At 42.3% G+C, this 17,098-nt stretch overlaps 1 protein-coding gene across 1 annotated transcript in view; it reads left to right on the top strand.

Moving 5' to 3' along the window:
• LOC128300431 (polypeptide N-acetylgalactosaminyltransferase 5) overlaps positions 1-17,098 on the top strand; it is a 39,884-nt gene that overhangs the window by 10,228 nt on the left and 12,558 nt on the right. The window contains exons 2-3 of the mRNA XM_053036477.1: positions 11,866-12,121; positions 15,391-15,520. Coding sequence (XP_052892437.1) covers positions 11,866-12,121; positions 15,391-15,520 — 386 coding nt within the window. The remainder of the gene's footprint in view (positions 1-11,865; positions 12,122-15,390; positions 15,521-17,098) is intronic.

Here is a 17,098-nt window from a genome sequence, read left to right as displayed (position 1 = left end):
GAAACTTTAATGAAATTTGGCTGTTGATAATCAAATTACCTTTTCCGACATTGTCCATGACCTTTCGAACTTACTTATCACTTCGCAAAAAAACAACTTCGCGGTCTTGGGCTTGCACCAGGAGTCCTCTAATACCGCTCCCGGTCGAGGGCAGTCATCTGCGTATCCCGGCAAAATGTGTCCCAAATACATGTACGTGTAAGTAACAGCTGTTCCGTGGTAATTATTCATTTAAATAGGATCTTAAATTATTTCCTACCGGTCGTATACGTACCATATGAAAGAAAAGAAACGTTTCAATGCACGATGGGACTATGGCAAACAATGCGTGCAACACAGAGCAAGCGCAAGCGAACATTACAATTCGAAATGATTTGAAAAATTGAAACATAAAACATTTGATTAAAGGAAAAAAGTTTGGCATAAAGCTTTTTACGGGCTTTTTTGTTGTTGGTTGGACATTCCTGTTAATTTATACTAATACTACGTAGAAAACTTGAATCAACCTGCTCAAGGATAAATTAAAAATGAAAAACGAACGCAAGTGAGGATGGTCTGTGGTGCAAGGAAAAAGCAAATTAAAGAGCAAAACGTTGTGAAATTCATTTTCGCACTCTCGAGCCCACGGCATCAACGGCATACCCCGGTATGAGGGGTTTTCCGTGTGATACACGTGGAAGTTGCTGGCGAAAGAAACACAACTGTTAATGCGAGTCAAGTTGTGTTGCGATGGTCTGAAAGCGAATGAAATCGCTGGAAGATGGGGGAACGGGGCAGAACGTTGTGTAAATCGTTTATTTTGCTCATTGCAATTTCTTTCAATTTCCCTCACACTAAACACTGAAGCCATATCTACGGAAATATCGTTTGGGATTGTCACGTCGGGGAGTGAGAGTACTCGTGCCACCTTAACGAATCAAATTGCGCATATAACGCTGTGCTTGCTTCGACTTTACGCGAGAAGTAAAATATATTGAAAAAGGTACTGTTTACTTATTTGTGGAATTCTAACATTCTAAAGTAAAGAGTGGGAAGTTAGTTACAAAACATTTACTTTACTGGTTTGATAAAAAATAGTGATCGAATTGATTTCATTCGCTATAGGAATTTTATCCAGATTGATAGTATTCCTGTTGTTAACATGTAATATATTACGTTGTGTAAATTAATCAAAGTGGGAAAAAAAAATCAATCGCGAAAATTCCGGCGACCATCACACCACACGTGACAATTCCGTAGCGTCCTCACGCATAAGCGACATCTTAACATGTACGGTACGGTGCATAAAACACGATCGGCTGTGTTGATTTTATGTTATTTTCACAGTAAGATTGAAAGCAAACATTAAAAATGTATTGGCATAAGCCTTTACGAGACCCCCGACTCTCGAAACATAGTAATAATTCCGTTCATCATTCTAAGCGACAGAAATGGCCCCTTCAGCCACGTTTTTGCTGCCTGTGTGGACCCCGAGGTTACACATGGCGTGGTGGGACCCGTTAAACATTTTTATTTGCATTTCACCAGCCGGCGGGCTGTAACAATTTTATTTCAATTTTTGCCTTCATTGATGAGTCGCGCTCTGGATGGCTCTGGAGCCTCAGAAAAATGGGAAGCGCCGCGCGTACGCAAAACCATTCATCTTTTTAAATAAAATTTATCACCATAAACTTCTGGCATCTCCAGGCGCAGTGCGCAGCCGAGTATAGCGCGCGCGTTTTTTTATTTGTTGCTCGATTGCTTTTCACTTGCGGGGGATGATTCGCGTTTGCCGCTGAGTAAATGTTTCCCGGTTTTGGTCGTGGATGCCGTTCGGCAGGAAGCCACGATACCGCCGTGGTGGAAGATTTATTTCGTTCGATTTTCATTTCATTCGACTATAAAAGATTCTTTACTTTCCACAGCCACCGCGCATCGTGAGTGAAATGTGGGGCCGTGGAAAAGTGAAAAGTGTTTTGTCAGATTCTTCGACGAGAGTTCTTTTTTTCCTGTTGGCCTCTTCCGTAAGCAATTTACCCAATGTGACTTTAGACTCGCAGGACGGCACATCAATTGCTGCACCGCTAGAAAGCGAGATAAAATGATGGCCGAAAAGCTCTTAGGCGTAAACGCGACAATTTCATTTTATCGTTCGTCAGCATTCGCCAAGTGCGCTGCGAATGTCATTGCGCTACCATTACAATAAACATTTATATAGTGATCGGGCCTATTAGAATGGATTTGGTGATGAAATAGCGGCTGAGAGGAATTGAAGCGCATCAGCATAATAAAGTTTCGAATATTTTGCCCTGGAACCGGGGGGATAACGTGGAGTAGCTTTAGGGAATGCGAATTGCTTCCGTTTGCTATTTTTGGTTATCAATACGGCTATTTATTCATGAAATGCCATAACTTGTGCAAATGTTAATATTTCAATTCATGCTTCAATTTTCGTTGCAAAGTTATTGTGACAACTTCTTGTTTACAGAACGAACACTGTAGATATATATTGTTCTATTTCTTGGAGAAAACTGAAGAACAGTTGTTTGTAGAAGAATGCCCCAGTTTTGTTAGAATTTTGTAGGTTTTCTGTTTATTTCCCACACCGACCGGCTGTGGAAATTTATGTTTCGAAGCGCACCAAATGTTTCATTCTTCCTGTCCATTATACGTCAATTGTTGTTTCTGGTTTCTTTTTCGCATTTCCCTTCGTGTGGGAGGTGTCATTTGGTTATGTTTTTTTTGTTTTTGTTTTCGAAATGAGCGAACTAAGCAAATCGCATAGATCCTTCCTGCAGCGTTATGATGTAATTTGGTCCGTTTTGAGAAAGTTTTTGGTTGGTAAATTACGTGGGAAATGTAGCTGTAAACCGTACCGTAGGTTGGCAGTTTCGGTGAAGTTTGCACATGGAAGATTGGGGAGAAAAGAACGTTGAAAATACATTAACGCCCATAAAGGTGGTACGAAGCCTAACTCGTATTATGCAAAACTCTTGCCGTTAATGAGTTCCGGAATTTTCCAACAGTGGTAATGTCAAGGTGGATTACGTTTAGGGTTTATGTTTTTTTTTAATTGTTTTTTTTTATGTAAAATGCATTGTGTTACAAGCGTAGTGAGCTGCAATTAACTTGATTAATGAATTAAACTTGAAGATTACCAAATTTCGCTGAAAATCCTTCGTCGAGGTCGCCCAAACGAGCTGGCCCTTAGTGTCTTTAGTGTATCACGCCTTCATCGACGGTAACGCCATCTATCGGAAACACGGCGAGCCTGATATGGTACAATATTATTTATACTTAAAGGTTTTCCAGTTAAATAACGCAAAGGATTGCGTAATGCATTCAGCATTTTAGGCGACTTAGAAACAAAACAGAATGTTACTCTATCTTCATACATCCAGCGATCCAGTTCTGGATCACCTCACTGAAACACAATACACGTATGCCGACTCAACAAAAAGGCACGTTTTGGCCATAATTAGATGATGTTTATTTAGTTCATTAATTAACGGTGCGTTTGGGTTACGCAGCTTCTTCCGTTGAACAAATTCATTTCGGCTAAGATTTTCATCTCTCGTTCGTGCTTGATATCGACTCGGCAGTAACACTTTAACGGTATAAGAATTTGTGATAGGTTTTACTCTGAGATGATGGTGATAAGATGGCTTATCGAGATTTTGGGCCCTTTGAGACTTTGAGTTCAACTTCAATCTTATTGTGCATTATACAAATGGATAAGAAAATTCTAGTCGTTGCTTAAAGCTAGCAACTCATTTCTATTGCCTTAACCATTTTTCATGGTATGTGAAGCATTGAGTGCAGATTAATCGTAGCAAAATGTACATTGCAATGCAATCAAAGATTCTTCACACTGTTTTTTCTGTACATGTTGCTAGCAGAAGTACGACGGGCTGCATTCGCGTCAGTTTATTAGGTTACGCACAACGACATTGAAGCAGAGGGAAACTAGAGCAAAACCAAGGCCCCCATAACCTTGGTTACAGTGTGCAGCAGCGTTGCGATGAAAACGCATCCTCTTGCATCGACATATTGCTTAACAGCCCTTGTACAAAAGTGTTAGCCGAAGAACGGGTAAATATGCAGAGCGTAATCATAGCGGGCAATAGGGAACACAGTGCTACGCGGTCATTATCGTGTGCTTTTGCTCTCTTTTCTCAGCAAATGAAAGCATTTCTTCTCACGGGCTTATTTTAGCTGATGGGTTGTGATTTCCACTGGCAACACGTTTCATGTTATCGCTGCTATCATCACGCTACTAGGAAACGTCATGCGAAAGTAGCCGGCTATCTAACGACAAAATGTATTGCATGATCATGCGCCACTATGCGCCTTCACGATCAGCGGGAATAGTATAAAATCGTTCATATTTCCAACCAGTATGACAACAATAAAATGCAGACCAGCACGTTCTGTGCTGTATACACTGTAAGCCAGGAGTGTGCTGCAACGCATCGGTTCATGCAGACAGCTTGGAAGCAGTAAAGAAGACACGAGAATCCTTTTATGTCCCAAATGAGGGTAGTTATCACCTAACCCGGTGCTCAAGAGTCGCAATGATGGAGCTTAAATTTGCAATATAGCCTCATACCTTTCACATGTTCTTTTTCGCTGCTTTCCCGCGATTCGAACAGGAGCATGGTGGTTTGGTGGTTTTTATCATTTTCCAACCCCTACAATGGCATTGTGGGCCGTTTTGTTTTGTTCACTTTCTTTTCTCCATTCTTTTGGGCTGAACTGGAGAAGAACTGTGGGTCTAAATTTCGAAGCTAAACCCACAACGAACGAAAACAAAAAATCCCAAAGCAGTAGGGATAATTCCCTAATGAGTGATAAAAAGCTGTACTTTATGCTTTGCTTTTACACTTTTCTCAACAAAGAAAAACTGCGGAAAAAAGGCTCGAAAAGTCGTTCGATGAGTGTGAGAATGGGATGAGCTGCTTCCGATCGTAATGGGGGAAGTTTTGTGTGGAATTAATGCTACCGTTGGGGATGATGATGCCTGGTGCTCCACTTGTGCGGTATGTGCTATGGTTCTAACCTTTGGCTACGGCGGAACAGGCATTTTCGCAGCCGGTACGTTTTGAGCTTTTTCGTGTATCCCGGCGGTTAATGCGGTTGATATGCTGCTTGTAAGGAGAGTGTGCGCCCGGTGCAACAGTGTGCAGGATGTCAGCCAACCCAACCGGTACATTAGGGATTATGCCGACATACGTGGTATGGCTTTGTTGTTCGTGCTGTACAGTGTATTATGGGTGCATAATTCTGATTGCTACCTTTTGTCCAGGATAATGCAAATCTTGCAAATTTATTTATATTTTAATGGAATTTTTTTTTAATAATGTTTTACAGTTCAATGAAGTGCATTAAAAGTTAAATAGGTAGTAGTTAAAGTGAAATAAACTAAGTTGTAGAATAGGAAGATCAATTTATTTAATCTCCGTTGTTCGGTGAACTGCGAATGGTATCAGCGAATTGTTCCCAACAATAAGCGAACAATAGGAAACGCACGAAGTTAATAAACAAATGGAAAGCATCAAACGATAATTGATGGGATTATAAACTTTGCAAGCGCGTACAATATTTCCGACTAATTAATTGCAGTACGAACGAACGCACAGCGGTATAATAGGCATCCGGTGCCTGATATCACATTCATTGCACAGCCGAAATTGGAAGAAGCGCACCGAAGGGATTAATATGGCACCATCCTCTTTTCGGGCGCTTCTCTTGTTTACTATGATGGACAACAGCTTGCGGCATCAATGACGGCACTGCAAAACCGGATGAAAAGATGCTCAATAGGATAAAAAGTCAACAATATGTCGGTGGTGCGTACCCCTTGGTGTGTACGCATGATGTGGTAAATGTGTGACACGGAAAGCCGATCGCAAATGTTGGAGTTTCGAGTGGGAAAGGTGCTTCTCTGCTAGCGGAAACGTTGCATGTGCGCCGATGTATCTATACATTCTATTTCATATGAGAAACATATTGGATCAACGCTAATGTACAGAGGTTTCGATCCAAAACAACAAAAAATTGATTCCGTACGAACAGTCAACAAACGAGCGTAAGCGTTTTTCCACAAGACGGATGCACCGGAATCACGAATTCAAAATGAATCAAACCGTCCCGTTCGCTATCTCCGACCGGGGGGCACTCTGATGCTGCGCTCTGATGCAACTGTTTATCATTGTCAATATTGTGGCTTGATGACTAAAGGACGCGCTGCTTGTTATGGCACGATGTGCATGTGCCGTGTAGAGCCGGCGGTTGTTGCGCTATCAAATAGGTGGAAAGGGATTGCTATGCACCGTGCCACTTGCTGGGGCAGTGGTAGTGGATAAAGCTGCATCTGATTCGACTGCACAAAGGAAGAGGAAGCCTTTTGTTTGTGTTAAGCGTTTCACAAAATTGAACTATTGTGTTTTGGTGGGGTTCGAATTTGCAATGATGATACTTAAAGAGCGAACCTTATGCAAAACGATGTGGCCTTTCCTTCACCCGGGGAAGATGAAACGTTCTCCGACAAGAAATGGCTGCATCTAAGCCTTTTGCTCTGTAAGATGTTGAATCGAGAAGAAGTCCTTTCCAGAGCACTTTGCATGCATAACGTCAGACGCTCGAGTAAAATTTCACATCTTCTGCTGTTTGTGGTTCTTACATTCCTTGAACTCGGCTTTTCAATCTAACCTTTTGTGCCCATGAATCGCATTATAAAGGATTGATTTTATATATTACTCACATTTCAATGTGTCTACTCAGAGGCGGTTTTTCCAGCAGATGAAGTACAAAAGTTTTAATTACCTGCACATCGCTTCAATGTTACAGTAATCCCCAGCGTGCATAAAATGGCAGTTGTGTGTTGTGTTGTATGGACAGCAGATGGATTGCGTACATCGTTTCGATTCGGAAACAATTACTCTGCCATGAACAGCTGCCGCATTGCAATCGATATTTGTGCTGGTCCAATACCAATGTGATGGTGGTTGGATATTGCCTCGCTTGCACACATGCAACACGCAATTTGATGTGCAATAAATAGTTTTATACGGTGCGAGTTGCTTAAACTTTCCGGTTGGAAAATTTCTTTATCACTAAAGCTCAAGAGATAATTTAAGCTTTTCACAATTTTTTATATTTCATAGATTTAGGCAAAAAATAAAATATACGGCCTGGCCGTTCTTCGGTTAAATAAATAAAAAAACAAAGATTTAGACAAAATCCTCGGAGATCTTCGCATGGTATACTTCATTTGATAATAACAATTTCATCATTAGTCAATAAGCTGCACATCACATCATGTTATACTCCTCTGTTGGGTAACAAAAGTGATATATACCACGATACCTTGAAGTATAACATTCTCCAACAATCTATTTCTACACAGAGCATAAAAGAACGAGGTTAGCTCCAAGAGTGCACTCTAATCTCATCAACTCTATGATGGTTGCACAAGGATCTGCACTGAGTAAACTAATTAATGAAGATTTACCAACCAATTTAGTCGGTACGTAACTGTTACGAAATTGTCCCTGCCAGCGAGCACTGCAACGACTTCTCATCGTTGGCATCACAGCGGAAGTGGCATTATTGTGACATTCTTCATACGCCGAAGATGTGTGCATTTTAACTAAGTAACGCCAGGTGAATATATCGGGCGTGGAAATACCCGTTATCTACTTCACAAAATTTGACCCGAAGCCGTAGACTGTGTATCTGATCTTTATCATCCCTGCCTGGAATATTTCAGAATAAACGTAGCTTCAATTTAACGCCACACAAATGCAAATGCTCCTGGGACGACGGGGTTGCACTGCGTGCTTTTACGTTAGAATCACATGCCTTCTTGCCTTCTAGCAGCAGCAACATGTGAACCGAACAGGTCGAGCCGTGTCATGCCTAGCTATCTCGAAGATTGGATTTATTAAATCAGCACAGTTTCGCCATCGCCGGTACACAGGGCTGACAGGATGCGTTAACGCCTCGTTTTCTTAGTAATTTCACGACACTGGTCTATTTCACACGTATGACCCGAAATGGCCCTTCACTGTTACGCCGTAATCTCTTCGCATCTCGATGTTGTGGTCGTTTTGGCATTGCATGAAGCAAAGACGATTAAGTATCGAATGTGAGCGACACGTTAGTCACATGTGAGAACTTTATTTTGTCGTCAAGAATAAAGATTATAGAGTGTGTGAAATTTAGTACTTTTGATTGCAGAATGATTTTGCGTTTATATGTGTTTCATTATAACAAAGATAAATTATATTTCATGATTATGTCCAACAAAATGTCTCTTATAGCTTGGTATACGACATTGTGTTAACTTTATGCTAAGCAATCATTATAAATGTAGATGCTCTATAGTAGGCTCTAGTCTCAAATTCATTGAAGTAATCTCATTCCGTGTTCACAAATTCTTACTGTAATTAAGGACGAATGGAAGTGATTGATTTTTTGCCCCAATTTGAACATTGACATGCAATCCGCTTGATGGTCATAGTACCGGGAAATTGAATCACTTACATTTAATTAATTGACCTGCAGCTGAAGCCAACGTGCCATGGTAGGGTTGCCATTTTAGTGATTTCAGAAATTTAATTTATTTCCACACTCGGCCTCCCATCGGCACATCGTGCCGGACCTTTACCCTGGCGGCTAGCAGCGGCACCCTGTTTGACTTTAAATATTGACCCATTTTGTTCCGCAAACACTCGTTTGTCTCATGATTCAAATGGATGCAAGCGGTTTCCGGATAGGCTAACAATGCAAGACCATGATTAAAGGGGCAGTGAAATGCGATTAAACAAATTGCTCATTATGTCGAATGGGCATTTTTGGTGCAACGAAATGAATCCGTCGGATAGAAAAGCGGAACCACAAAGGGTTTTGCATGTAGATTGCATTGCGCTTCCGGATAGACGGATGTGTGTTTGTGTTTGTCCGGATGCTACAGTGCGCCGTGCGGTGCCGTCTATTGGAATCCGGTACACTGGCTAACCCCACAGAGCGTTGAACAATTTTCGGCAATCATCCAATGAACTGAGAGCCATGTGATAGGTGTTGCTATTTGTCAATCTGGGCTGATGTGGAATGAGCTTGGGCGCGATCCTTTAATTAGGTTTTAATTATGATTTTGGGAAATTTTCTCCCGGTGGTGAGATTCGCGTCCATTTTAATGTTTATAGCTCATTAATATTAGTGAATGAGGAATGCAATTTATAAATTTACATTTGAGCCAATTATGCTCGAGCATTAAAATTTTTACAATGATATTTTAAAGTATTAGCACAACAACTACCGGATCAGTTGTTTTGACGGGAACACTTCGGTTTCGTTTCCCTAGTCTCTAGGATTAACCAATTCTGCCATTGTTGATACATAACTTTCACATGCCTTTTGTATAGTACGAACTCCAAAAAATATTTATAAACATAATCGATGTCTTTGAAGCTGTTTATAAAGTGACCATGAATGACATCAATAGAACACGCTTAAAATGCCTTCTAGCAGTTCTAAGGCTATAGAAAGCAATGATTTCCAAGACAGATTGCTTATGTCAGTCTTGGGAATTTTAACAATATATTCTGATACACACAGTACCTACTACTCGAGAGGACATACGTGAGAAATTACATATGTGTCTTGTGTAACCGCAAACCAAACCAGGAGGATTTATTGCCAAGCACAAGCACCATGAAACAAGCTCCATGAAAGGTAGGACGCCCCAATACAATTGAATCTCTTATCCCAGGAACTGCTTTGTAATTCCACGGCTGTGCGCAATGTTTGATTCTGTGATCATTGATTTATTTGCTGTAGGCTACACAAACTGTGACGAATCACGAGAGTAACTCAACGGCAAGCTTTCGGCACCTGTAGATGCTGTTGGATTACCATGAGAAATGTGAATAAATGCACGTGCATCGTGAGAACCACTTTGAGCACAACCCACCAATGGCACAAACCATTGAAATCGAAACGACAGGATATCGTGGCAAAGAAAATTAAATTTCCATGTGAATTTATTGCACCGGATAACCAGTCCGGTAAGTCTAGATGGGTCTGCAAGTCTAGAATCTAGGTGAAGAATATCTTTGCTGGTCTACCTCTATAGAACGCTCATGAAAAGAGGAAAGAAACTATTACAATTGCATCGCTATCAACCGAGATATATTCTATTTTCGGTGTACTGTTTCGTGCACTGTGGAGAAGAGCTGGGCTTATCCACATTTCAAAGTGTCTTCAGCTGGAACCTTTTTTTAAAGGCTTAAGCTTATTGGATTTGCTTTCCACTTAGTTGGGAAGGTGTTTCTGAAGCCGACAATGTATGGGATTATTGTGCTCTATCTCCTTTTCTTCTGTTGAGGTTCTGTCTTCGATTCTTCAATTTATTGGAACGAATGTTTCCCTTCTAAAAAACAACAAGACGAATTGTTAGGTAGCACAACTTGACGCAAACAATGCTTGCGATGTGTAATATGAATACAAAAAAGGAAAACTTATTCAAAACTTTACGATATGAGCTTTTTTTCCTCTTCATTGCACCCTCGACAGCTCGTACGATGAAGGCAAAACCTCAGAAATGTGCATTAAGTGCATCTCATCCGAGCGTAAAGTTGATGAATTATTTATTTATTCACTTACTGGGATTCTCGCAACGGAGCGGATGATAACCGGAGATGTAGAAAGTATCCCAATGGAAGAAGCTCACTGACGGAGCTGGTCATTTGGTCAAAGTTTCATACGTGTTGCTCGCCCTGTGCGTAGCCCGCTCAGGGAGAGTGGGTTATGCATCCCTCGATGCGTTTCAATTTATATCATCCGAGTGGAAATGGTTTGGAAGTAAAGTTTTAGTGAGCATGCTATGCAAAATTTGAATAAGCATCATTTTAAACTCAAGATCTTGCCTCGAATGATTGTAATCCAACAACGAGCGGAGCTCAGCACAAGGATCTTCCGCCATCAGGAGAAAATAGTTGGATAAAGTTTTGGTTTGCTTTCAGACGTTTATTTATTAACCGTAACAAAGATTCGCATCCTATCGGAAGTTTCTTGGTGGTTGCTATGGTTTCAGGATTCATTACTCGAAGTTTAACTTCAAACAAAGTTGGTAATAGGTTTAACGTTAATGTTCCAAACGGAGTACGAATACTTTAAACGTTTTTAATGCTTTTGTTTCTATTGCTATTCTAGCGATCTAGTCTTAAGCCAACGAATGTCAAATATCATGAGCCAACACTGAGAAGATGTGTTTATTGGTACCCATAGAACTATTTAACGCAATAATTGCCATCGTTGGTACGAAACCTCATTTACCACCGTGCTAATTACTTCATTAAAATTTCCTACGCACAGTTTTCCCAGCCAGGCAAGCAGTGGGAGTGTGAAGTACATTCAGCATTATGGTAAATTGTAGAATTTCATACTGCAGATGTTGATGATTCGGGTGTATGCTTCGATAGCGCAGCGTTCTTCGCTATTTGAAAAGCTTCTGGCACGATCGCTGGTGGTGCCGACAATATTTGGTCACATACACACACAAATAATTCCACCTGTGGCATCTACCTGTTAAGAGTTAAATAATACCCTCCGCCTTACAGTGGTTTCATCTTGCAACTTCAGAGCATTCATGCATGGAAGCCATGCCTCATGTGGTCTATGTTTCATTACGCAAACTATCTGTTGGTATTTATAAAGTCAGTTTTAATTAAACATTCCTCTGCCAGCCAAGAAATGTTTTAAATTCATCTTTAGCCAGTACTTGCCAGACAGTATCAGGCTAACATATAATATTCTTAACCCTTAAGCTTATCTTCGATTAATGTTCTTTAATTCCGTCTGTTTTCGTTGCATTTTGCACAGGTACCACATGCAGCAGGACAGTCGCAACAGCAACGGCGGGCGGCGGCCCCCGAGGACGACGATCCCATCGTGGACGTGGAGGAGATTGACACCAACTCGAACAACTTTGGTGACCCGGGTGGCTACGGTGGGGGTGGAGGTGGCGGTGGCCACGATGCCGACAGTTCAATGCCTCGCACGTACCGGCCACAGGAGCTGAAGAAATGGCGACCGGCACCAACGGTCGGCGAAAATTACGGTCGACCCGGTGAAATGGGTAAGTTCGGGGGCATGTGGAATGCGGTTCTGTTCCGCCACTTTGGTGTCTAGGGATATTAGAGGGATATTCGCTACAAATGATGTGATATGTAAGCGAAAGGAAAATAGAAGAGCAATGTAGTGTGACATTGGGGATTTGGTGGCGCACTGGTACACGGTGTGGTGTGGGTTTTGCGAATGAGTAAGCTTAACTTTTCCCGAACCCCCAGCGGGGACCAGATCATTCGGGCAAGTTTCGGTCATGGTTGGATCAGGGATATTTACGGGTCCGTTGTTTCGTTGTCTTGGAATTGGTTCTTTCCATTTTCATGTCTTTGTTACATGCAACAAAGAATATTGTACTTTGGTGAAGTGGTACACTTATTAGACGAAGAGTCGTTTAAAACGATTTGGCAACGCACAGGAAGCACAGTTTATCACAAATTGTGCTACCTTGTAGCGAGCTTGTGTGAAAAAAAAAACATCTTTTGTCTGTAGCTACGTATACCGCGTACTTTACTGTACCGGTGAACCTTACAAAGCCTGACAGAATTAACCCCTTCCACGCTCCAATCGCTAGGAGACGCATGTGATGTGCCGGTCACATTTTTCCGAATTTTCTCCTACACTAAGCGAACGAGATTTTCCATCAGCTCACAGGAACAAAAGGCCACCGGGGGAGACACACGTTCGGACAATATCAACCACAGCCAGCGAGTAACCAGAGCATTTGGGAGGGAGTTGCGCGCGGTGGTGTGAAAAAGTTTTCCCATTAATTCCGTCTCTTAACGTGCTCCGTTGGGCTTTTGTGTTTTCATCTTCCCATTCACTGCCAGATCAATCGGTGTGTGTGTGTGGCTCGGTAAAAGGTAGCCCCCATTTGGGAACCATCGTCGTCGGGTGTTGATGATGAGAGTTCGCATCCATCCCAAAAGCGATGCTGCGGTCCACTACCAGCAATGTCGCGCTAATTTTTCCACGATCCATTGTGTGGCGTCATGCGGCGGTAGTAATGGCTCAATGGTTGGATGGAAGAATCACTTGAAGTGTGTAAAATATGCTATGGCTTGTCCCCGTTGTGGACCATGGCATGTACGAGCCTGTATTTGGAAAATTGAAACCAAAGCTCCTCAACTTATCGCCATTCTAATGGAATGAAGAGTGTACTGGTAGAATTCCATAACAAAATATGGTTTCAGGCATAGCATGTGCAGTTCCATTTACATTATCACGCCTTATTACCTTTACACAAAGTTATTTCAAACTCAAATATATTTTCTTTATTGGTGCACTGTGCCTGTTGTAACGTCAGCAATTAACGTGCGCTTAAACACAAAACGACCCCAAAACTAGCTCCTTTAGAGGAACACAAGGCGGGCAACGGTTTGCTTAAGGCGAGCACTTTTATTTTATTTCTTCCAAGAAGGTCGACCGGGCCCATTTCGCAAGCTTATCTAGTTGACTAGTGCGACACTAACGTGGAAAAGCTATATTCTCGTGAGTGGCAAGCGAGCGAACGCCTCTAAAGCTTTGCCGTATGTCAAGCAGCAAGTGGGAAATGGATAGCCACTTCAGTAGTGGTGCCATCCCATCTATCTAGCTGTGCATTGTGCGTGAAGTGATAAAGTGATCATAATTTTGTGAAGGAAGTTATCCTTCTCCACACATTTCTGCTTTGTTTGTTTGTTCGTGTGTGTGAATGGGGGGATAGCTTACACCACAAATTCCTGCCGTTGGAAAATTTGTTCAGAGATAACCCCGGATGGCTTATGTGGCTGAGCAGGAGAATTAAGCAGGCAGGTTACTTACTATCCTTCATATCTCGCTGTCACATTATCGTCGGTAAACGAACGAGTTCGGGCAGAATTAGGAGTGTGTATTAGTTTTGGGAAATTCTTGGTCATAAAAACCACCATATTGTCACGACTTGAGGGAAAAGTGATGAATTTCCTTGAAGTTTCAGATACGTCTACCTATAAACGCAACTGCCTGCTTCTGAGGGTTGTTTAAAGTTAATTCCCAAACAGGAACCAGAGGCACAGGTTGACGAGTAGACCGATAATTGTGTGATGAAATGTGATACTACAGGTATTCTCCTGGGAGGAACTTTCTTATGTCCTATCGAAGATCGCTCCGAGCTCTTATGCATTCCCACCACCATGGTGGCGTCGATTGTTATCCTTTTAATGTGTAGTTCAGCTCTGTCCCAAGGCAGAGACTACCACTATGGAATATGCATTGATTTACCTGTTTTGTATCTTCTATCGAGCATAAAACCTCCCGCTCCTGTCGTGTGCAAAAAGCAAAGCAGATTGATTAAGAGCATAATTTATCGCTCACCTCCTGCGGGCATTTAAACACGCAACCTTCGAGCTCACACACATACCTTGCTCGGGCTGCCAGGTACGAGGATATCGAGTCCCGCATGTGTACGTTGATCCTTCTGCCATGACCCTGCGCTGTCAGTGGAAGACAGCCATGCACGACGCAACAAATCCACCCAACCTAGGGAACAGTCAGATGCCATAAGCATTCTTTCTTGCTGATTTCTCCCGATGCCCGTCCACCGTGTCACCATGGGACACGGGGTTTTTCGTATGGTTATTTTATGCTTGGCTGTGAGCTAAAATCAACATTTACCACAAAACCAAGTACCTTCAGTCCGTTGGGTACTACGCCCAGAGAATTCTAACCCTCCCCACGCTCCACGCCCCAACTGTGTGTGTGGCATTTTCCGTGGCCCCGAGAACATCAGTGCCAACAGCCGGGGTAGGAATTAATCTCGTCCTCGTGTGTTGGCTAGAGCAGACCCGCTTCATCTCTGTCCAGGCGGTGCTGTGCGGTTGGTGTTAGTCGATCGTACCAAAATGTCATTAATCACTCCTTCACTCTTTCCGTGGAGACGAAGTTTTTTTTATTTTCTTTTATTTCCCTCGTCCGGTTTCAATACAGCCAAAGACGACAAAAAAAAACAATGAACGCTAAAATGAAAATCGCATCGAACCGGAAAGAAAAGCATATCGGGAAAGCTCAGGCACCCGACGAGCGTGTAGCGTGAAGGAAACCGCGCGTTGCCCATGTCCTTGCGGTACCTTGGTTTTGCTGCGGGAGTCGGGAAAACATAGTCTTAATTTAAATCATGTTCTGCTCCAGCTTCCCCAATATCGGCTTCCCTTAACGCGCAAAGTTGTCCACGTTGTTAGATCGTCATTTTTCACTCACCTTTCACACAGTACTCGCTTTAAATTATGTGTCTTTTTTCACGATTTTTGTTCTCTATTTCCGCAGGTAAACCGGTTAAAATTCCGTCTAACCAGCAGGAGCTGATGAAGGAAAAGTTCAAAGAGAATCAATTCAATCTCCTCGCCAGTGACATGATCTGGCTGAATCGATCGCTCACCGATGTACGCCATCACGAGTAAGTATGGGGTGTTTGTGTTCCGTTGGATGGTGACCGGGCGGGGTAGAGGGAATTTAAAGCAGAACGACGAAGGCGTGCTTTAATTCGGCGTGTCCGTTTGCTGCAGTAATGTTACTGTCGAGCGGATGATACCATAACTTTAAGCGTGGAATGAACTTCGCCGCGCTGTTGGTCATGTCTTTTTGTTGGCTTGGCAATTTAGCTTTTCCCTGCAACCTGAAAGCGATTTCGTGCGTCATTAAATCGATTCAATGGTGGAATTCACCATCAATCTTGCATGATTTATTGTCACGTTTGGAAATAACTTTCTAGCTTTCCGGGGACAACTCATTTGTCTTATTAATAGTGCACTGTTATTGCACATTATTGCAGCGTGGGAACTAAAAATACTTCGTGGAACAAATTCCGTTTGCTTGTTCAAATAATTCCATCTGCGATTTAGACAATAACTGCAAAATATTCAATTTGGGAACTTTTGACAGACAACAATATATCGACTCAAGAGAAGGATCTGACAGCTCCCAATAATGTTGGCCAATTGAAAACCCCAAATAAAGTATATACATTCGTCATATTTACAATTTTCCATTGCAAAAAGAATAGGCACTTTGTTCCACACAGAACGGAATGGAAATGGATTGAATTCTGTAGGTAAATAAATCTACCTGCCTGTGCAACAAATGCGATACATTTGTCATTCTAATCGTGCCTAGCTATCGCTTTAGGTTTTTTTTTGTTACTTGTACGCTTTTGTACTTGAATGGTACAAAATAAATAGTAACATAACGAATGCAAATAATGGGTATCCCATACATGACAGATGGAGAAGAAAAAAGCGACCGAAAAAGCTTAACGGTGCTCCGTAAATAGATGTTGAAGCATCTAATAACCGTCCATCATTTCATCTGTTTCGGTGATGACACAAATTTTTCACCAAATGTGGAACCAGAACCCTTCAAGTTCACCATCCCTTTACCCCCCCCCCCCCCCTCCCTCTCCCTTCTCCACATAGATCCACGATACAAGCGCGTTTCCCAAGCGTCCTTCAGAAAACCAACTTGGTACGAAACAGATTTACCTCACTTGAAACCTATAGGTTACGGTCGGTGATGCTTCTTTCCAATTTAGCAAGGGAAGTGGAAATTGCTTGACTGCATTTTTTTTTTTCGGTTTTGATGTTCGTGTGTGTCCCTCCTCGCATAAAGGCACTTGTTAGTAGTTCTGCTAGCTGTAAATAGACACGACGAGTCGAAACTAGCCTGCCCAAGCACAAACTTCCATTTTTTTTTCTCTCTCTAGGCTGTAGCGTTGAGCGGATTTTGCAAACCTGGTTAAAAACCTATCCATTATTCAAACCGCTCAAATTGGAAGGCGGCATTGTACACGTGGACGTGCGAGTGCGCCGAAACGATCTGTAGTGCCACATCGGGCCAGATAGATACGGAGGATGGAGAGACACAGGGCGACGGTTTGATGCGCGTGTAGACAACCGCGTAGGAAGACCTAGTGCCGTACCCGAAACGTACCAAAGCGGCAACTCCACCGTGGCACTAGGAGGTATCGTCTTTACCTCCG

Source organism: Anopheles moucheti, chromosome 3 (assembly GCF_943734755.1).
Source record: "Anopheles moucheti chromosome 3, idAnoMoucSN_F20_07, whole genome shotgun sequence".
Taxonomy (NCBI): Eukaryota; Metazoa; Arthropoda; class Insecta; order Diptera; family Culicidae; genus Anopheles; species Anopheles moucheti.
The sequence above is the reverse complement of the archived record's forward strand: the minus strand, read 5'-3'. Positions and strand labels throughout refer to the sequence as shown.